At 42.0% G+C, this 23,010-nt stretch overlaps 1 protein-coding gene and 1 long non-coding RNA gene across 8 annotated transcripts in view; one reads left to right on the top strand and one right to left on the bottom strand.

Annotated features, from left to right (window-relative positions):
• The first annotated feature begins 920 nt into the window (after positions 1-920).
• LOC140609091 (protein lifeguard 2-like) overlaps positions 921-23,010 on the top strand; it is a 34,252-nt gene continuing 12,162 nt past the window's right edge. For 4 of the 7 annotated variants that reach the window (XM_072784234.1, XM_072784240.1, XM_072784238.1 and 1 more), the window contains exons 1-10: positions 1,628-1,786; positions 1,922-2,057; positions 5,753-6,021; positions 10,582-10,660; positions 11,378-11,431; positions 12,058-12,148; positions 15,630-15,667; positions 15,747-15,834; positions 17,216-17,305; positions 19,598-19,645. In XM_072784234.1, coding sequence (XP_072640335.1) covers positions 2,056-2,057; positions 5,753-6,021; positions 10,582-10,660; positions 11,378-11,431; positions 12,058-12,148; positions 15,630-15,667; positions 15,747-15,834; positions 17,216-17,305; positions 19,598-19,645 — 759 coding nt within the window. In that variant the 5' untranslated portion in view covers positions 1,628-1,786; positions 1,922-2,055. Of the gene's footprint in view, positions 1,052-1,559; positions 1,787-1,921; positions 2,058-5,752; positions 6,022-10,581; positions 10,661-11,377; positions 11,432-12,057; positions 12,149-15,629; positions 15,668-15,746; positions 15,835-17,215; positions 17,306-19,597; positions 19,646-23,010 lie in introns of those variants that run through there. The other 3 variants (XM_072784236.1, XM_072784235.1, XM_072784237.1) reach the window with 3 other exon arrangements.
• LOC140609094 (uncharacterized) lies at positions 17,012-21,157 on the bottom strand. Its single transcript, XR_012011057.1, has 2 exons — positions 19,952-21,157; positions 17,012-18,795 (listed from the first exon to the last, which is right to left on the bottom strand). It is a non-coding gene; the product is annotated as an uncharacterized lncRNA (long non-coding RNA).

The following is a 23,010-nucleotide window of genomic DNA, read 5'->3' on the forward strand; positions in this document are numbered from 1 at the left end:
ACAGTCCGTGCCTATGGGGGTACTTGAGAAACTTCTGCTTACAGTGTATGTGTGTGTGTGTGAAGTGTGTAGAGAGCATGAGTGTGTGGGCTGTGAAGACAAGAATAAATTTGAGGTCTTAAACATCAATGGAAAGGAATAAAGCTGAATTCCCCAGGGGATTACCAGTGTTGCCATGCAGGCTAATTTGCATGATTTAGGTGTTGCAGGGCTCATTAATCAAAACTCTTAAAATTAAAAAAAAGAGCAGATGCATGAAATATATCACGGCCTGGTTTCAAAGAGAATACTATTCGTCACATTTTGTGTCCTGGTGAACATGGGCACTGTGGGACTCCTTAACCACCCCAGCCCTTGTCCTGTGCAGCTCAAGGACAGAGCACATGAGTTGCCCTTACTTACCTGTCAGAGAAGGATAACAAGACACACACCTCACGGGCCCCTGTGAGGAGTCCGTGAGTGAGTTGGCACAGGGGAGGTTGTAAACAATTTCTACGTCCAGTAAGTGCCTGATTAATGTTGATTCTGAGGCCAGTAAGAAAGGAGGAGGCGAAGCATTTCTGTTGACCAGACTGGTCACGTCATTAGTTACGCCCCCCCTGCCATGCACCCCTGGGGCAAGGTAACTAACTCAAATTGTCTACTGAGGACAAACTAGGGATAGTGATTGGGGACCAGGACAGAGAGGGACGAGGCCTAGGAAACTGCCGGCAGGTGCGGGAGAGGAGAGCCCTGGCAGAGAGGCTTTGCTGACCTTTGCCTTTTTCATCCTCAGGACAGGCATCACGATGTCCATCTCCCACTGCAGACGTGCCTTCTGCATTAGAACCTAGTACTTCGTTGTGGGCCTGGGTCCCATGCCCTGTACTCAGGGTGTTCCTCTGGCCTGGAATGTGCTCCCTTCCCAACACTTCCGCACCCCGCCCTGTCCTCTCCAGAATCAGCTCAGGACACATCGCCATCCTCCCACCTCCCTGACAGCTTCCCTGCTCTGTCTCCTCCTTCCTCTACCTGCGGGGGTACCTGCGCCGCCCCCGTGTCTCCTCCCCAGGTCTGTGAGCATGCTGAGGACAGGATTTCCCCTCTCTGTGTTTCTTTTATGCCTTGTGCATAGCAGGTATGCACTAATGAGCAGTTTAATGAGCGGGTTAATAGTTCAGTCAGCCTGTTCCCAGCAACGGTCTCCACTCAGGACAAGTGTCTGCTCCTATTCCTCTCCTTGCTGCCCTCTTTCCTGGTCATCTGCCTTCTGTCCCTGAGCACCCTGAATCAGGCCTCCCCCGCCCCTCACTGGCCTGCAGCTGGGAGTAGGCATCTCCCTATACTACCCAGGAGGGTGGGTGCGTTATCATCCACCAGAAAAACCAATGCTTGCTTTGTCATAAACAAGTCTTACATATTTGAAATAATTGTTCAGGAACCCTGTGGAGCTTCTTAAGTCTCTTCCCTGCTCGGGAGAAGGTGATGACAACTGGGTCTTCTGGAAGCCTTGAGCTAAGGCTTTAGGACTTTCCCTGACATACAATGGGCTTTGGAGGTTCAGGGGTTGGCCTCCCTGAGACTCAGCGCACAGCGCACTGGCCATGACTCCTTGACCAGCAGGAGTCTCAGCAGGTAGACTTGACTCGGAGTCCCTCTTCCAGGCAGGAGCACCCCTAGCCCACCCCGTGCTCCAACTGCCACTCCCCTAACTGTCACTCAGAACTTCCTTTCTCAGCCCCAGAGCCTGCCTGTCCTTTGGAGGATCGCTGGCTCAAGAGACAAGAAAGCTTCTTTTGAGGACCAGGTGAACACCTCATTTCACAATTAAGGCTCCAGGACTGTAGTTTCCTGAGGAAAGCTCAGCTGCCTCTGATTTTTGTTTGTTTTTGTTTTTGACTGCTTTGAAACTCTCACTGCCTCTCCCCTCCTTCTGACTTAGCAGGACTGCTGGGGAGGAAACCAGCCTGGGTGCTCAAGCACCTCTCAGGGCTTCTCGGCTGTGTGGGAGGACGGTTTTCCTCAGAGGAGCTCCAGATTTTATCACGAAGAGAAATATTGCTTTGCATCTTCAAAATGTAAATATCTTTTAAAAATATAAATAATAAATGCTCATTATAAAAATTCATAACCGTGCAGAGTGCATTCCCCAACTCTGCTGTGTTAGAGATAACTGTATTAACAGTTTTCCTATATTTTTTCAGCATCTGCAAATGTGTCTGTTGTATAAGCCATTTATGGGATCCTACCACCTATTGTTCTCTACTCTGGCTTTTTTTTATTCTAAAGTGCGTCAGAGTAAACTTAGGACATCAATCTATATCTATCTATATCTATATATCTCTCTCTATATCTATAGATATATCTATATCTCTCTATATATATCTATAGATATAGATATATATACATTTTCTTTGTCAAAATCAATCAAACCATTCCTTAATGGTTGATAGTCTGGTTTAAACTTTTTTCAGTTATAGTGAATAATGTAATGAGCTTCCTTATATATGTATTGTTGCCTATTCGTGTGGGTATTTTTATGGGGTAAGTTCCTGAAAATGTAATTGTTGTGGGCAAAGTAATGCACATTTTCAATCTGATGCTGCCACATTACTGACCACAAAAAGGTTTACACAGTTGCCAACTCCTTGAAGTTATCTCAGGACTGACTCAGCCCCCGGGCACAGTAGGCATATTGCCTAGGGCTCAATGTACTTTTGGGGGTCCTGAAAATATTTTCTTTTAAAATCAGGAGAAAAAAAGTGAATATGATAATAATAATGAATAAATAGTATACAATGAATCCAGCCTGAATTGAATTCTTATACCAGTGCAGCCGTAAGATATACATTTAAATTTTTTTTTTTTAATGGAGAGGGGACCCTCGAAGGCAAATGTGAATAGAACACCCAGAAGTCGTAATGCGGCCCTGGGTTATCCATTTCTCCACACCCTTGCTACTCTGAGAATTATCTTTTTAGTTTTTGCCAGGCTTTTTTTTTTTTTTTCCAAAAAAAAATTCACAATTGTTTTTATTTGCATTTCTTTGGATGTTTGCAAGGTATTATCTTCTTAAGTTTATTGACCGCTTAAAATTCCTTTATAAATTGCCTATTCATATTCTTTCCTGATCTTTCTAATGAGTTGTTCATCCTTTTCTTGCTAAAAACTTATTTTTATAGTACAGTAAATATTGCAAGTTTTATTTTCACAATTTTGCATTTCAGAGTTATTGGTATCTTTTTGTAATGATATTAAAAGTCTTTTTGTACACCAAATCTGACAAGCATTTCTTTTATTATATCATTCTTACAAAGGCTTATGAAAATATTTGTTCATATTTTCTTGTAGAATATCTATGGCTATTATTATTTATGATAATATCTTTAATGAATCTGGAATGCATTTTTATGAAAGATTTGAAATAGTTATTGAACTTTGTTTTCTAAGCATAGCTAATTGTTCCAGCACCATGGGACAATAATCTGAAATTCCACCTTTATGAAACTTTAAAAAAAATTTTATTTATTTATTTGAGAGAGAGAATGAGTAGGAGTGAGGGTAGGGGGAAGGCAGAGGGAGAGGGAGAAAGAATCTCAAGCAGACTCCCCTCGGAGTGCAGAGCCTGATGTGGGGCTCGATTTCATGACCCTGAGATCATGACCGGAGCCAAAATCAAGAGTCGAACACCCACACGACTGTGGGTCACCCAGGGACCCCTCCTTTATCAAATTTTAAATTTCCAGGTATACATGGGTCTATTTGTTGCATCTCTTCCATCCCATTGATCCATTTATCTATTCATGTGCTACAACCATACTTTAAATCATAGTTTCATGATATTTTGGTTTCTGATAAGGTAAATCAGTACTCTTCAATTCCTCATAATCCTTCTCTTTCTCATATATTTATTCTCATATATTTACTCTTTCTGATGGACTTTAGAGTTATACTTTCAAGTACTGAAAAGAAAATACCAATGAGCTTTGTAAAATTTAGAGATTAATTTGAGGGGAAGAACATCTTTATAAAATGGAATCTGCCTCTCCAAGAGCATGGTGTTTTGTTCAGACCGTTTTTTTGTGGCATTCCCGATTGGTCTATGGTTTGCCCAAACACTGGCCCTCTCAGCAATCTCCTCAGACTCCTCCTTGTGGGGCAGGACGCCAGCGATAGGGGCTTGTCTGAGTCTTTATGCCCCTCTGAGGTTAACAGGGGGCTTTTCTTTGCCGGTTTTGGTTCATTAAGTACTGGTTTTCTAAGAATTGTGTTCTGCTCCAAAGCACTGTGACAGAGCCACTGTAACCTCTTATCTGGATTTCTGGTCTCTTTGCTCCCACTTTTGCTTATTCGCCCTTTCTCTACGCTCTGCCTAGTGCAATCTTACCGGTCGGATCCTTATGGTCCCCTGCTGGAGAACCTTTGGTAACTCCCCATTGTATTAGTTACTTATGGCTGTAACAAATTACTACAAAAATAATGCCTTAAAACAATACAAATTTATTATCTTACAGTTTTGCAAGTCAGGAGTCCAAAATCAGTCTCAATGGGCTAAAATTAAAGTGCCCGCATCCCCTTCTGGAAGTGCTAGGGGACAATACATTTCCTTCCCTTTCCAACTTCCAGAGGCCTCCTGCATTCCTGGACTCCTGGCCTCTATCTCCAACACCAAAGTCAGCAACTCCATCAGTCTGACCTCTGCTCCTCTTGTCACATTTCCTTCTGTGACTCTGATCTTCCTGCCTCCCTCTTATAAGTGTGATCATAACGATGTTTGTGATTCAACTGGGCCCGCCCAGGTAATCGAGGATCATTTCCTCACCTCAGAGTCTTAATCACGTCTGCAATGTTCTCTTTGTCACGTGAGGTAGCATTCACAAGTCCCATAGATTAGGGTGTGTACCTCTGTGGGGCGCCATTCGTTCTGCCTACCATGGTCATAACTTTCAGGATGAATTTGGCTTGACAGCCTCTTATTGACTTGCCCTAACTAGCACCTCATTCTGTGCTGGAAACTGCCCTCTACGCTTCCTCCAGTTCTGATCTAGGCTGATTCCCTTCCTTAGAGAAATTTTTCCCCATATCTTATTCTAACTCATTTTCACTTTTTCTAGTAGAAGTTTTTGATAACCTATTCTACTTCCTGCATGTTCCTCCAAACTTCATTAGGGCCCCTCATATCATCCTCCATTATTCCAGACCCTGCTTATTTTGGCTTTTATATTATTGCTTGTTTGATTATCTTCTCTTCCAAAACATAAGCACTTTCGGGGCAGAGGCAACAAGGGTAGCTCCACACTTGGCACATAAGAGGGAGCTTATTAACTCCTTGCTGAATGAATTTATAAGCATATTAATTTCATAATGAAATGCAAGTTATTTTACTCTACGGGCCTCATTTTAAAAGTTTTTGTCCATCACTCATTCAATAAAATATTTAAGTATTGGCTTAGTGAGTACTGAGCTAAGGAAAAAAAAAGTACTGAACTAAGGGAGTTAAAAAAAAATCGTTTGAGGGGTGCCTGGCCAGCTCAGTGGGTAGAGCATGTGGCTCTTGATCTAGGCATGAGAGTATAATCCCCATGTGGGGCATAGAGCCTGCTAAGAAGGTAAATATATATATAAATATATATATATATATATATATATATATATATTTAAAAAAGAAAATATAAATATATATTTAAAAAGAAAAATCATTTGATTGTTATGAGAATGCTAAGATTGCAGTGGTATGAACACAAGGACTTGAATAATAATTCTCCCTCTCCAGGGAAATGGACTTGGAAGTCAGAGAGCCAATAGATTTCAGTTCTGGAGATCATCAGCATCTAGTTCGGAAAGCAGCAGATAGTAACATCCACACCAAGGCTGGGCAGCCTTATGCAACTTCACCTTCTGAAGCACCAAAAACTCATGGGAATCCACGTCCTAAGACTAGAGAGCAAATGGATATCTACGTGGTACAAATTTCAGATGACACTACCCCAGATGACAGCAATAATCTAGCCAATCCATTCTCAGATTCATGGATCCGCAGAGGTGAGAATGAAATTAACCTTTTGCAAGAGAAAAGCAAGAGTTCTCTTAAAATGTTTCCACAGAGTGGATGGTTAGAAGATTTAACTCTGTCTTTCATTTTCCCAGTTATGCTTTACCATGAAACATGATGTAGGGCTGCTCCAATAGATGGCCCCCATATTGTCCAGGGTGTTCAGGAATTCATAATGTGTGGTTCCCTTAGCAAATATGAATTTCTCACTGCTTGTAAAATGTTCTTACCTACAGACAAGGTGATGCCATGATACTGGCATAGTTTTAAAGCATATTAATTCAATGCCATAGGTATTAATTTTGTATAGGAAGTACATTCAGCTATGAGCAACAGAAACCTACAAGACTGTGGCTTACATAAAAGAGTGTCTCTTTTCTCTCATGAAATATGCAGTTTGAAGGTAGGCATCTCAAGGCAAATGCTGGTGGCCCCAGAGACAACTCTGTCACCCTTTTTAGGGCCTAGACAACTTCATGGTGCACTGTGAGCTTTGAACCCCATTGCTGTCTCACCGTGGCCCTCATCCACCCGCTGAAAAGATGCCTCTTGGAGCCCTGGCCTTCTAGGTGGGGAAAGGCAAAGGCAAAGAAAGGCTGAGCCTGGGATGTTGCCTAGACACCTCCAGGAGGTGCCATTCATGGATAGATGCCCTAGAGTCTGCCAAATCTGACTTCCTTTCAGAGGCTTTCCTGGAAACCACCACCCAAGCATATCCACTGGCATGTCAATGACCCTAGCAGGATCATACGACCACTTTCTTTCTTTTTTTTTTTTTTTAAGATTTTATTTATTTATTCATAGAGACACACACAGAGAGAGAGAGAGAGAGAGGCAGAAACACAGGCAGAGGGAGAAGCAGGCTCCATGAAGGGAGCCCGACGTGGGACTCGATCCCAGGTCTCCAGGATCACACCCCAGGCTGCAGGCGGCGCTAAACCACTGCACCACGGGGGCTGCCCACATGACCACTTTCATCTGTAGTTTTTTGGTTGGGCCCATTGTCATCTTTAACCAGATTTGGGTTGGGTGGTGAGGGGGCCAGGGAGAATGGATGTCACTACGCAACAAGACACCTCTGCCACAGGTGTCAGTCCTTCAACACTGGGCACTTTGCAAAAGGAAGAGTTTTGCGTTTAATCCTTATAACAACCCAATAAATGAAGGGGTTGTAGTGTCATTTAACACATGAAGAAATCAGGTTAAAGGCCTCCACACCACTGTTAGACTTAGTTATTTGTGTCTGTCTCTTCTGGTGGGTGGAGGCTGGGCCCTCTCTTATTTATTTATTTATTTATTTATTTATTTATTTATTTATTTATTTATTTATTTATGAGAGACACGGAGAGGGGGAGAGGGAGAGAGAGAGAGAGTGTGAGCAGCAGAGACACAGGCAGAGGAAGAAGAAGGCTCCATGCAGGGAGCCCAACGTGGGACTCCATCCCAGATCTCCAGGATCAGGCCCTGGGCCGAAGGTGGCACTAAACCGCTGAGCCACCTGGGATGCCCAGCCTTTCCCATTTAAAAAACCTATATGGTATACGAAAAGATGAAAATCCTATGGAAACAAAGGAAAAGTACAGCAGGGTAATGGATTCAATTTTACAGGCCTGGGGACAACTTTATACAATTTATATATCATAAAATTCACTTAAAAAGTGTGCAGTTTAATGATTTCTAGTATATTTACAGAGTTGGACAACCATTTCCACGAAAAGGAACCCACAGCCACTGGCCATCACTATGTATCCCACCCTTCCTGCTGGCCTCTGACAACCACTAACCTACTTTCTGTCTCTATGAATTTGTATATTCTAGATATTTCATATGAATGGAATCATACCATATGTGATCTGATGTGATCACCTTCTTTCACTTAACGTAATGTTTTCAAGGTTTACCCATGTTTTGATAGGAGTCAGAACTTCATCCCTTCTTTATGATCATATAGTATTCTATTGCCTTGATAGAATACATTTTGTTTTATTCTTCAGTTAACAGACATTTGGGCTGTTTCCACTTTTTGGTTATTATGAATAATGTTGTGATCAATACTCATATTTGCATTTTTTTGTGTTGATACACATCTTCATTTCTTTTAGGTAATAGATGTCTAGGAACTGCTGGGCAATATGGTAACTCCTATGTTTAACATTCTGAGGAACTACCAAACTTTTCCAAAGTGGCTGCACCATTTTACATTCCAACCACCAATGTATGAGGGTTTGTGTTTCTCCAAGTCCTTGTCAATGCTTGTTATTGTCTTTCTTTCTTATTATAGCCATTCTAGATATGTGTCATGATATCTCATTGTAATTTTAATTTACATTTCTCTAATGACTAATGATGTTGTGCATCTTTTCACAAGCTTATTGGTCATTTGAATATTTTCTTTGAAGAAATATATATACAAATCCTTTGCACACTTTTAAAAAAATAGCAACCATTTTATAATTTGTCATGATTCTGTGGGTTGACTAGGTTCACTTGGGCAGTTCTTGTGTTGGTCTTGACTGGGGGTTCTAATGCAGTTATAATCAGATGGCAGCTGAGGCTGCAGTGGCCATTATGTCTCTTTGACACAACTGGAAGTTGATGTTGGCTGTTGGCTTTGTTTTTATGGCTTGAGTTTCTCATCACTTGGGAGTTGGGTTCCAAGAAAAAGTATACCAGGCAGACAAGCCCCATTGTGCAAGCGGTTTGTCAAGCCTTTCCTTGCTTCATACATGCTAGTGTCTCATTGGCCAACACAAGTTATGTGGCCAAGCTCAGTGTCGGGGGGAGCGGGGGGCACTACACAAGCTCGGCCTTTTTTAATTGTTATTTGTCTTCTTGTTATTGAATTGTAAGAGTTCTTTGTGTATTCTAGATACAACCCCCGTATCAGATACATGATTTGCAAATATTTTCTTCCAGTTTGTGGGTTTTCTTTCACTTTCTTGACAGGGTCATTTGAAGCACAAAGCTTTTACTTTTGATTAAATCTAATTTGCCTGTTTTTTTTTTTTTCTTTCTTTGCTTGTGTTTTCAGGTGTCATACCTAAAACAATCATTGCCTAATTTCTGCTCACAAAGATTTACATCTATGCTTTCTTCCAAGAATTTTCTTTCTTTTCTTTTTAAGATTTATCTATTTATTTGAGAAAGAGAACGAGTGTACAAGAAGGGGAAAGGAAGAGAAGGGGGAAGGGCAGAGGGAGAGAGGAGGCTGACTCTCTGTTGAGCACGGAGCCTGATGTAGGGCTCTCCATCTCACCACCCTGAGATCATGACCTGAGCCGAGGCCAAGAGTGGGACGCTTAATGGACTGAGCCACCCAGGCGCCCCAAAAGTCTTGTTTTATATGCTTACATTTATGATCCATTTTAAATTAATACTTCATTTTTGTGTATGTACGACATGAAGAAAGGGTCCAGATTCATCCTTGTTTTTTCATCCTTTTGTATATATATGTCCAGTTGTCCCAGCACCTTTTGTTGAAAAGACTATTCTTTCTCCCTTGAATTGTTGTAGCATACTTGTTAAAAATCAGTTGACTACAAATGTAAGGGATTATTTCTGGAATGTCAATTCTATTCTAGTGATCTTATGTCTATCTAGTCTTATAAAGCTGGGCCACATTTAATATTTATTACCTTACAGTCTTTGACAGATAGTAGATGTGAAATAAATGTTGACTACATGAATATTTTATTTGGCACGTATGTTCTGGTATTTTGATTAAGATAGCTCAATCCCATTTCCTTGTTGTCACTCTTCCAATGCATAGATACCACCCAGCAAAAGGACACAGTTGACAATCCCGTAAGTCATCTCTAAACAGCGTTCTTTTTATCTTCCCTTTTAAAACTGAGACAAAACTCCTAAGCTGTTCATTGTCATATTCAGCACCATATTCAGAGGGCTCCAGGAAAAGTTGTGCAGTAGGAAGCAGCAAAAAGAGACACTGACATACTCTGCGCTCTGCTTTGGCATGCTGCTGGAACTCCTTGGTCTTATCATTTCTCATGTTATCTAGCTTCTGCTGAAGTAGAAGGGAATTGCTAAAGGCAGGCAGGCTGGCGAGTAAAGTGATGAGAAAGTTCTGCACACGCCCTGCAGCCCACATCCATCTCTGAGGGCTAAATGCCCTCCGTACCAGCCCTCTTCTGCGCTTTCCCTGCGCTCCAGTTGGCACACAGGTGGAGCCAGAGCCCTAATGCTGGCCTGTGACTTTCAGAGACTTTGAGGTCACTTTTGGTCCTAAGGAGGATGGGGTGGGCATAATAAGGAATTAAATTCCCGTTTGTCTTTTTGATTTGGGGGCTTCCATGGATAAACCCTCAGATCTCCAATAAAACACCAGTAACAATCCGAACAGAATGTTTCCCACAAGTTCTGCAGAGCTATATGTTTGTGGTTGTTCCATTTGCTGACTCTAAACTCCTATTCTTTTTCCTACCCTCAAAAAAATCAGAGGAAATGTTCTTTTGTTAGGTATCAAAGGTAATTACATTTCTAGTTTTACTTTTGAATATTGTGTCATAAAAATAATATTTCTGTCTCCTCAGCCTTCATTATAAAAGTATTCCTGATCCTGTCAGCTCAGCTGGTGGTCACTGGGGCAATTGTCAGCGTATTTCTTTTCTGGTAAGTCTTTGTTACTGAGGTACATTAAACACTAAGTTGTTCACATTTCTTCTTATTGAGTCAACTTAATTCTGATCATTAAAAATTATCTACTTTTTATTTATCATTCATAGGGTATGATATCTCTATAGCTTTGTTGTTTCTGAGGCAACTCTTAGACCAAGTTTTGTTAGATTTCTACAGTTTTGTTTCAATATATTAAGCCAAGACCTTTTTGTTTTACTCTTACTTGGGGCATTATTTAATTTTTTAATTTTCCATAAGCTATTTCCACAGATAAAAGTGGATAAAGGAAAAAAGTGGAGATTATGGAGGGCTTGGAGACTTGCAATGCTGTTAAATGCAAAATTATTTTGGGGACTATGATCCATCACTGTTTAAATATAGCCTATGAAAATTTCTATTTACTAGACAATTATATGAGAAATTGATTTTTTTGCTTTGTACACATAGCAATCTCAGTATTTTTAAAAAATAAAAATGTCACCAGGAAATTTACATTTATACAAATTTGACTTACATGACTGTCTTTTTTATGAGTCTATTTTAAGAAGCAAGGTGTAGTTATATGTTTTATTATTTCACTTTTCATTTGTCATTGTCAATCATTTTGGGTTTACCCCTTTCTCATGAGACTGTTCTACTTCCACTTAAATATTACATTAGTTAGAAAAAGAAACTGTTGTATAAAACTATATTAATTTTTTTTTTAATCAGGAAGGGTTTAAAAGCTTGGGTGCTTGTGAATGCCTGGTTCACCTATGCAATCTTGTAAGTATTCTTGGATTTAATAAAAAGTGATTTTTCTACTGGCTATTGATGGAGGTTCTTTATTAAAAATTAAGTAAAGGTATAACATTCTTGACAAAATTATAGAGATGGAAAACAAGCAAATTAGTGGTTACTAGGAGCTAGGGTATGTGAGTGTTTGTTATCATAAAGGGATGGCACGAAGGAGATCTTTGTTGATTTTTTTTTTTTGATGTTTTAATGATGGGATAGTTTCAAATCTTGATTATGGTGCTGGTGACACATATCTACATAGATTTGTGTCATAGTTCTATGACATAGCATTATACACATATCAATGTCAAATTACTTGTGTGTGGGTATTATACTATATATCTGTATGATGTAACCAGTGGGGGAAACTAAGTGAAGAATACATAGTACTCCTCTGTCTTTTCACAACTTCCTGTGAATCTGTAATTATTTCAAAATAAAAATTTTTTAAATTCTGTGGATGACAATGAGCAAAGGTAATAATCTGCATATATTTTTGTTTGTTTTATACTTACTATCAGATAATAATGTATAACAATATATCTTTATATCTACCTATATCATATGATATAATCACTGGAAGCAAATAACACATGGCTTTAAATTATCCTCAGGCCAGCATTTTTTGTCGTACTCATCGTCCTTGCTTGCTGTGGGAAACTCCGCCGTCAGGTGCCTGCGAATTACATTCTCCTGGGATTATTTGTAAGTAAACTTTGTTAGCACTTGCAGCTCGCCTCTGTAACATATTTCTGTCACATTAGTAATTCTACTCCTTTTATCGTGAAAATCTTCATGTGGAATACTACAGACAGTATTTGTGAGATGTTCTCTTGGCTGGATTCTGGTTGTAACAAACTCATAAACTTCCTTGACTTCCATGAGACTTCCTGCACACTCCTCTCCCCCTTTTTAAAAACATTAATTTTTTATTCATGAGAAACAGAGGCAGAGACATAGGCAGAGGCTCCTGGTGGGGAGCCCCATGCAGGACTCAGGACTCGATCCCAGAACCCCAGGATCATGACCTGAGCCAAAGGCTCAACTGCTGAGCCACCCAGGCACCCAGCCTGCATACCCTTTTACTCAGTTAGTGGGTTTGGGGCCCCGGGGGCTACTCCTTTGCCGGCAAACATGCCTCTGAGGGGCCACCCAGAGTCTGGGCTACATTTCAGGAACAGCGAAAGTGACTATTACTGGCCCTGTGCCGGGAACAACAAACCCATTTTTATGGAAAGTGGGTAAGAAGTATAATTTTCCTTATTTTTGTAAGATTTTTTTTTTTTTTTTTAATTTCAAGTTTCACTGGGAGAGGAAACCAGCTTGGTGCAGGTTCTCCCTATTTCCCACCTTGCGTCTCAGTTCAGGAGGGCTTTTCAGGGGCAGAGAGTTGGGGGGGGGAACTGCTAGTGGAGGGGGGCTGGCTTCTGGTTCCTGGTTCTCCTCACTTAGTCATGGTCTGGTTCTTGGTTCACCAGTACCTCCTGTGGGGCTTCTACTCATGAGGCCTCACCACACTGGTCCTTCCTCTCGGATCCATGCTGCTCTGGGCCACAGAAAACGTTTGGCTTCATTTCTTGCAGCCAGTTCTTTTCCCTACTGCTCACGAGGATTCCAGGATCTTAGTAACCTCCCATTGTGAAGATTTGCTTACCAATTGATTTATTCTTTATCTGGTTCCATATCAGATTTGAGGTAGCTTATAAAAATACCCCCACTATAAGAAAATAAACCAGTGGAGAAATCTTATGGAAGGAAAAATAAGGGTAGGAAAATAAAGCCAGTGGTTAGATTAGTGTACAAAATGCATAGTAGGGGGCTGCTGGGTGGCTTGGTCAGTTAAGCATCTGACTTAGGCTCAGGTCATGTTGCCAGAATCCTAAGATTGAGCCTTGCATCGGGCTCCCTGCTCTGTGAGGAGCCTGCTTCTCCCTTTCCCTGTGCCTGCCGCTCCTCCTGGCTGTGCGCTCTCTCTACGTCAAATAAATAAAATCTTTAAAAAAAAAAGATTTTATTTATTTATGAAAGACAGAGAGAGAGAGAGAGAGAGGCAGAGACATAGGCAGAGGGAGAATCAGGCTCCTCTCAGGGAGCCAGACATGGGACTTGATCCTTGAACTCCAGGATCACGTCCTGAGCTGAAAGCAAAGCATAACCGCTGAGCCATCCAGGAGTCCCAATAAAATCTTAGAGGAATAAAAGAAAAAAGCATAGTTCTATGCATGCTGAATAGTCAAAGCAATCCTGAGAAAGAGGAATAAGACAGGAGGTATCACAATCCCAGATATCAAGACCTACTACAAAGCCAGAGTAATCAAAATAGTATGGTATTGGCAAAAAAATAGACACAATGGATCAATGGAATGGAATAGAGACCCCAGAAATAAGCCCACAACTATATGGTCATTTAATCTTCAATAAAGAAGACAGAATATACCATGGGAAAAGACAGTCTCTTCAACAAAAGGTACTGGGAAAACTGGACAGCCAAATGCAGTAGAATGAAACTGGACCTCTTTCTCACACCCTATGCAAAAATAAACTCAAAATGGATTAAATACCCAAATGTATGACCTGAAACCATAAAACTCCTAGAAGGACACATGGGCAGTTGACTCTTGAACACTGGCTTTAGCAACACTTTTTTCATCTGTCTTCTCAGGCAAGGGAAACAAAACCAAAAACAGTTGGGACTATATCAAATTAAAAAGCTCTTGCACAAGGAAGGAAACCATCAATAAAACAAAATGGCACCCTACTGAATGGGAGAAGGGTTTTGCAAATGGCACATCTGATAAGGGGTTAATATCCCGTCTATCTACCTAGATACGCACATAAATGAACACTAAAAAAATCTAATAATAAACGCACAGAGGACCTGAATAGACATTTTTCCAAAGAAAACAGATGGCCAAAGGATGCAAAAAAAAAAAAAAAAGAAAAGAAAAGCTCAACATTACAGTCTATATGGAAATGTGGTATATCACTTCACACAAGTCAGAAATGGCTACTATCATAGGGCCAAGAAATAACAAGTGTTGGCGAGGGTGTGGAGCAAGCAGCAGCAGCAGAAACTCAAGAGGAAGGTTGGAAGCAAGCACATTATTACAATATCAGGTGTACGTGGAGCAGATATACCCTTTTAAACCTATCCTGGAAATAAGGACAGCTTTGGCAAAGTCAACAACGCGGAGGCTCAGGCAGCTACTCGCTGGGTTGGGGAAGCGCGGAGATGCAACCCAGGCAGGACTCCAGGACCCCGGGCGCCCTCCCGGCCCGTCGCGCCCAAGGTGGGCGGCTGGAGAAGTTCAGAGCCGCTCGGCGGTTGCGAGGCGTCCGCAGTTTCCCCTCCCCGAGACTCGAGGATTCTTTCCCGGCTCCTGGGCGCACTGGAGGGTCAGCCAAGGCTCCGGGTTTGCCTCTGGTGGAGCGCCCCGCCAGCTGGGGAAGGTCGGCGGGCCCTTTCGGCGGCCCCTGTTCACGGTCGTCTCACTCCACTCGGCTGTGCCCGGACCGCGAGCCCCGCCCCCGCCCCGGACAGGCCCCGCCCCCGGCCCCGCCCCGGACAGGCCCCGCCCCCGCCCCGGACAGGCCCCGCCCCCGCCCCGGACAGGCCCCGCCCCCATGGGCGCCGACAGGTGCAGCTCTGCGCTCGGCGGAGAACTGCCCGCCAGCCCCATCCCCGCTACCGAAAAGGCCTCCATCCTCCTCCCTCATCTGAGGTTTGAAGTTCTCCCCCGAGCACTGTAGGAGAGGTGACTGCTGAGGCTGTTGGTGAAGCATTAGTAGAAATAGCATACTCCGCTTTGATAAACTGTTAAGATTCTGTGTGGGTGGCCCCATTTGGTGAATGACGAAATATGGTCTGCAGAAAAACCTTTTATCATGGTTTCGATAGTCCTGATGCATACCTATTTAATTCACTAAATACGTTCAAAGTTACTCCTGTGTTCTAAGAATTTTTACTAAGAAGATAATCTTGTCAGTCTTAGGGGAAATGTTAGGAAAATGTTTAGTTCTACTATTGGTTTCCCATAATTAACTTTCCTGTAGCTTCATGCGCTAGGGTTATGCATGTTCCCACTTGCTCCCTGGACCCTGCCAAAACACACGCACCTTAAATCATCTCCTCTGGCTTCTGGGTCTCTGGATCCCAGTTCTGATTCGCTATGCATTTTGTTTCTAGACGGTTCTTCAAGGTCTGCTGCTCGGAGCCGTATCAGTGTAAGTCTTTGATGCACATTTCCTTTCCCATGTGTGCTGTTCTTTGTATGTGAACAATAATCACAATCTCTGGTTTTAGTTTCTATAATGCCGAGGAAGTGCTGTGGGCAACAGCAGCAACTGCTCTGGTGACCTTGTCGCTCACTTTATTTGCTCTTCAGACAAAAGTATGTATCACAGAAACTGATTTCTGTCATAAGGGGGTGTGTAGATGTGTTCCTTTGCCCCTGCTGACCCACTCTTATCCCTCCTCCCTCCTGCTCACGGCTGTCCTGTGGGCTCCTCCGTGGCCTCCCCACCTTCTGGCTTCCGACTTTCCTAGTAACCACGTTCAAAAATCAAAAAACAAAAACAAAACAGAAAAAAAAAAACCCACCCCAAAACCAAGGTGAAATTAATTTTAATCATATATTTTATTTAACCAAATACATGCAAGGCTCTAACATTTCAGTAGTCAATATAACAAAAATATTGAACTATCTTACATCCTTTTTTGAACTAAAATTCAAATCCAGTGTCTATTTTCTACTTACAGCACACTTCACTTCAGACCAGCCACACTTCAAATGCTCACTAGCCACAAGTATTGAATGCACAGCTGTAGACAAACACTTTTTAAACAGCCATCAGAATCGTCTGGAGGGCTTGTGAAAACACAGGTTCCCTGGGCTCTGACCTGGAGTTGCTGCCTCAAAAAGTCTGGGGCATGGGCCCTGGAATTTGCATTTCACAGGTGATGCTGATGGTGCCTACTACGTCAGATTACTCTCCTACTGTGCAAAGGGTAGGGAGTGACGGAGTGGGGGTGGGGAACAGAAGATTTAGGAACATTGCTTTGACAAGAAAATATCATAGAGTCAGGGGTCTTCCTTCACTGCATAATTTTATTCAGGTCAGAAGATGAATAGACCCCTTTCTTTAAAAGAATCCTCATCTTTCCCAGCCTGATTTGGTCCCTGATTTATTAAAAAGGCAAAACCAATAAGCATATTAATAAATTTTGAAATTACCGAAGAATGATTAGTAATAATTTTGAAAGCTTTAGTATATTTTTATTAAAATATATGCCTACAAACATGAAAAGATGTCCAGTTAGCATTGGCCTATTTCATTCCATTACTGTATTCTATGCACAACACTTTTTAAAATATGAATAATTATGATCATGCTATACATACAAATTTACATCCTGTTTATTCAAGGTAAATTTTTTATTACGTAAATTTCATATAAATACAAAAATAGAATAGTATAATGAACCTTCATGTATCTATGGCTCCTGTAATTTTCTCCATACTCCTACCCACTTCTCCCTCCTGAAGCAAGTTCCAGTCAACAGCACACTTTTTTTTTTTTTTTAACAGCACACTTTTTAATGTAGCATTTTTCTGTGATGGGAGCAAATGAATTTGAATGGTTCTCAGAAATGTCCTGGGTGTTATTAATAGATGGGTCAGTGTCTGTCTATGGGATATAAATTGCAACTCTAAACATCCTGAAATTCCTTACAAGTGATGATTGAGTTGTTTTTGTGTTATGTTTCCTCAGTGGGATTTCACCATGCTGAATGGAATGCTGTTTGTTTTACTCTTCGTACTTATTATCTATGGAATTCTCTTACTCTTCATACGATCATATGTAAGTGGGATCTCTTTTGAGGAACCTCAGAGAATCATTAGAAATTTCGGGTGAAGTGCTGATTGTGTTGGCCTGGATCCTCTGAGAAACAGACAAGCGGGGTGAACCACATGAGGTGTGGGCATAAAGACTGAGCCCCTTTTCTAGACTATAACTGTCTTTCCTGTATTCTATGCACAACACTTTTAAAAATATGAATAATTATGGGGCCCCTTACAGGGTCGTGGGGGTGAACAGGGCAGGTCAGATTCCTTCTGTACATGGGTGCTGCCTGTTTGAAGTGCTAGCAGTAGAGACATGGGCTTTTTCAGACTTTCCCAACAGCAGCCTAGAGGAGGCTCCTTATTTTCCAATTCAGCTTAGCTTGCCTGCCTTCCTTCGTTCCTTCGTTCCCTCCTGCCCTCCCTCCTTCCTTCCGTATCTTCATTGACTTCTTACGAGATATCAGACAGCCTGTGGTTTTTCACATAGGCATTATATTTAATTCTCATGACCTTCCTGAAAAGTACATATGCCATCTATTGTATAGATAAGAAACCAGGCTCTGAAAAATTAAATAATTCATCCAGGTTCACACAGGGAGTAAGTGGTAGGAGCAGGATCAAAGCCGCATCTGTGTGGAGAGTGCCATCCATGCTCTCTGTAGCACAGCGCACCATCTGGGGATGGAGGCTGGAGGGGGTGTGAGAGGTAGAGGCATAGCATCTGGCCCTGCGGCCTGCCTGTCATCGGCACCTTGTGTGGAGACCCCATGGGCAGCCAGCTCCACTGAGGACTGGCTTGGGGCCTGTGACCTTTTGATTCCAGCCCTAGGGCAAGCTTGGCCCAGTTGCTGAATCCAAGAATTTCTTTGGTAACAAGTAGACTGGTTAAGTGATCTTCAGACATAAGCACCCGTTCCACCTGAATTGGTTTAGCTTTATGAATGACCATATAGATTTATAGTGAGGGAGATAGCATCTATACTTAATTTAATGTATTTAATTCATTTATTTTTAGCATCTGTATTTTAGAGATAAACTCAGATATCACAAAGACGTGCCTTAGAAGGCCACACAGCTCTTCACTTACAATTATGGATGGTAGCTCGGATATTGGTAGTAATAATCCAAACATTCATTAGGTTGGTTCCATAGGCCTTTGCAATACCATTGATGTGCAGTTAGGAAACTGTGTTTCCTACAAGATAGATGAACCCTAGTTCCCACTGTAAATTTCCTTCCCCAAATATCTACAATATATATAGTCTTACACAGGCATTTAAAAGGAAGACTTTGACAGAACCTTGTTGTAAGTATACATGCTTGTTTGACTTTGGCAATTTTGAATTCTTCAGATCCAGTAATCAGGCATTTTCTTACTATTAGCTCAGTCCAGAAACACTGCCCCTCCCACACTGTGTCACTGACTCCTGATTTGTATCCTTCACCAGGAATCTTCCCTGGTTAGCAGAATGCTCTGTCCATTCATCTAGGATGGGCTTTCTTGTCCTGAAGAGTGAATGGCATTATTTTTCTTACATGTTATGCACCCCTGCCTTATCTTTTTCCCACATAGAGCCAACCCCTTTGGCATTCAGATCAGTCTCATATTCTGATAAGGGCTGTTTTGGTTGCAAGGAGGAGATACTGCACAGACTAGCCAGAAGCAAAGACCCAGGGATGTTCATGGAGTTCCTAGGTGGGAAGAAGCGACCGGACTCACAGAAATGGAAATCCCACCTTCCTCTCCTGGGCTGAGTTGATGGGCCACCTCTGTATGGTAATAGCTCCAGCACTAGTTCATGATACAGTGGCCCCTGGGAACTGGTTTCTGACTGGCCAGTGCATCATCTGCTTGGTCCCAGTCACATACAAGGTTTCTCATCAGTCAAGAGAGTCACTGCTGTTGGAGCGGATGTCTTCCACCTCTTGTCAATCAGCTCTAGCTAGGGTGCACGAGGGTCCCTATTTTCCCAGAGTTACCTGTTCCAAGAACTGAATGTAGGGGCAGATGCCATAGGAGGGCTATGTGATGGCGCAAAAAGTGAAACATATCTAGTTTGGTCTACCTGCCCTGCCACGCATGAGATGTTTAACACTTGATAAAACTGTTTTGGCAAGGGTAGTTTTCATTTGTTTCCTGAATGGAATTGAGTGGGTGCTATTTGACCACTATGTTCAAAAAGATGAATTTCCCCACAGATTTGCCTTTCCTTAATATTGGATCCTTATCTAACAGCAGTGACCCAAGTGAGCCCTTTCATTATTCCAAATCTTGTTCTTAATATGCAATTGTTTCTTCTCTTTGCAGTGGTTGCATCTGTTGTATGCTGGACTTGGAACTATAGTCTTCTCACTTGTAAGTCCATCTCTCCCTCACCCTGACAAAGCATATGGTATGTGCCTTGACAGGGCCGCTAAGCCCATGCTAGGTCCAGAGTCAAGTAGCTTGACTATTCCCCTCCTGTGCCTCCTTTCCTCTTTTCATTCCTTCTCCTTTTTCTTTATAAAGACAATTTTTAGAGCTTTTTTAAGTTCACAGTGACACGGAGAGGAAGGTATCCCCTCGGCCCCATACCTGCGTGGCCTCCCCCATGACCAATACCACCCACCAGAGCCATACGTTTGTTACACTGACAAACCCACACTGACACAGTATAATCACCTGAAGTTTACATTAGCCTTCACTCCTGGTGTGGGATGGTCTATGGGTTTAGGTAAACATACACTGACTCCTTCCATCATTACGATGTCATAGAGTATTTTTCACTGTTCTAAAAATCCTTTGTGTTCCATCTCTTGATCCCTCCCCTATGTCCACCCCCTGGCAACCCCTGATCTTTTTCCTGTTTCCAAATTTTGCCTTTTCCAGAACGTCCTATAGTGGGAATCATAGAGTCTCTAGCAGCCTTTTCAGAATGGCTTATTTTACTTAGTGAGGTGAACTTCAGGTTCCTGTATGTTTTCTTGGCTTGATAGTTCATTTCTTTTTAGTGCCGAATAACATTCCATTGCCTAGATGTGCCACCATTCATGTATCCATCTACCTACTGAGGGGTGACTCATTTGCTCCCACGTCTTAGCAATTTTGAAAAGCTGCTCTAAATATCCATGTCAGGGTTTTGTGTTTTCAAAATCTTTGGGCCCATTTTAAAATCAGACGGTTTGTTTGCTTAACTGAGTTTTAAGAGGTTTTTTTTCTTGTATATTTTGGTAATACTCCTTTATCAGATGTGTGTTTTGCAAATACTTTCTCCTCTCTATGGCTTGTTCTCTCATTCACTTAACATTATCTTTCACAAAGCAGAAGTTTTGAATTTTAATGAATCCCAGATTATGCATTATTTCCTTTCATAGGTTGTACCTTTGGGGTCATATTTAAAAAGTCATCACCACACCCAAGTCATCTGGGTTTTCTCCTATGTCATCTTCTAGGAGTTTTATAGTTTTGTGTTCTACCTTTAAGTCAGTGATCCATTTTGAGTTAGTTTTTGTGAAGGGTGAAAGGTCTTTTCTAAATTTGTTTTTTTGCATATAGATGTTCAGTTGTTCCAACACCACTGGTTGAAGAGACCGTCACTGCTCCATTGTCTTGCCTTTCCTCCTTTGTGAAATATCAGTTGATTATATTTATGTGGATCTATTTCTGAGCTCTCCAGTCATTCCACTGATCTCTTTGTCTCTTCTCTCACATAACTCTAACAAAAAGGGACACTATGAAGCAAAATGTGGATATTTTTAAGCTGGGTGATAATGTGTGGAATTTATTATTCCATTCTCTCTACTTCTGGGTGTGTTTAGAAATGCCAAAAATAAACAATTAAAAAGAAACCCTAAAACCTAAAATATGTGACCTGATAAAAGCATAAAATGGAATACCATGCAGCCTTTAAAAAAGGATGAACTCGGGGATCCCTGGGTGGCGCAGTGGTTTAGCGCCTGCCTTTGGCCCAGAGCGCGATCCTGGAGACCCGGGATCGAATCCCACGTCGGGCTCCCGGTGCATGGAGCCTGCTTCTCCCTCTGCCTATGTCTCTGCCTCTCTCTCTCTCTGTGTGTGACTATCATAAATATAAATAAATAAATAAATAAAAATAAAAATAAATAAATAAAAAAGGATGAACTCAATCCATCTCTGCTAAGATATGGAGACCATTATTTTTAAATGAAAAAGCAAAGACAGAACATCTTTTTTTTAGGGCCAGTCAAATTTAACAGTGGGTGAGGCAGATGGTATACCAACTTTATGACCCTAGTGTTAATAAGTTCTGAAGGCTCACTACCATCAGATTAGCCAAGACAGAGCATTCTATATATACGACCACATTAAAAAAAAAAGATAAGTGTGTGTGTGAATGACCAACATGACACCGAAGGAGAAGAACAAAGTTGGAGGATTGATGCTACCCGACTTCAAGACTTCTTATGGAGCTACAGTAAGCAAAACAGTGTGGGATGGGAAGGGGGTGATAACCACAAGAGCTGTAGAGGTGAGGCAGGGTGTTACACCAAATGCTCCTGGGGTCTGAATCTCACCCAAGGCTTCCCCATGGGCTGGCTGTGTCTTAGTTGTGTCCTGAGCCTCATTCTCCTTGGGAGGGGAGGGGACAACTGGATCCCAGCTCATCTTACTCTCTCACTTCTCTGTCTACCTTTAAAAACATAATTTAACCTGGGAGGTGCAGTCCTAACCACCAAGACGTGTCTGTAAAATAATTAGAAGTTATTATCCCTCTTATAAGAAGAAATAAGATAAAGTCAGGAGTTCTCAGAGCAGAGGAAGAGAGAAAAGCACTTCTCCATAGAAGTCAGGATGCCAGGGTGATAAATGAAGGCTGGAAGCTCAGCTGCTGGGCAGCCTGTCTTCTAGGGTGATCAACTGTCCTGGTTTGCCTAGCACTGAGGGGTTTCCAAAGACACACAAAGTCCTGGACAAACTGGAATGATTGGTTACCCTAGCTTATTCCACATCCCCCCAAAGTTGCTAGAATCAGTCATAGGGAGGGGGGAGAAGAGGGAAGAAGGGACTCAGTGATCCAGGTGAGGCACCTGCTTTGGCATCCTGCCCAGCCTTGGGTTCGACTTCCTTCTCCACCATTTGCCACAGTGTGATCTTGCCTTTTGGGAGGCTCAGTTAATCTCCCCTCCCTCTACTGGGTTGATCACATATTACATGAGGGATATCTGTAATGAGCTGGCATGAAGGTACCCAGGAGGTGCCCACTTCCTTTCCTCCCTCTCTTCTCTCCTTTCCTCCTTATTCTTCCAAGTTTGAGTGGCAACCAGGGTCCACGGAGAGTTGGTACCTGAATTACTTGAGATGGGTCTTACTGAAGTGGATATTGTTCTAAATGAATTATTTTATTTATTTGTTTTAAATTATTTTAAAGTTTAATTAAATTCAATTAATTAACATATAACGTATTATTAGTTTCAGAGGTAGAGGTCAGTGATTCAGCCGTCTTATATAACACCCAGGGCTCATCGCATCACGTGATCTCCTTAATGTCCATCATCCAGTTGCCTCGTCCCCCTGCCCCATTTTTTCCCCTGCTCCATTTTTTTAAAAAAAGATTTTATTTATTCATGAGACACAGAGAGAGAGAGAGAGAGAGAGAGAGGCAGAGACATAGGCAGAGGGAGAAGCAGGCTCCATGCAGGGAGCCTGATGTAGGACTGGATCCCAGATCTCCAGGATCACACCTTGGGCTGAAGGCAGGCCCT

Source organism: Canis lupus, chromosome 18, assembly GCF_048164855.1.
Source record: "Canis lupus baileyi chromosome 18, mCanLup2.hap1, whole genome shotgun sequence".
NCBI lineage: Eukaryota > Metazoa > Chordata > Mammalia > Carnivora > Canidae > Canis > Canis lupus.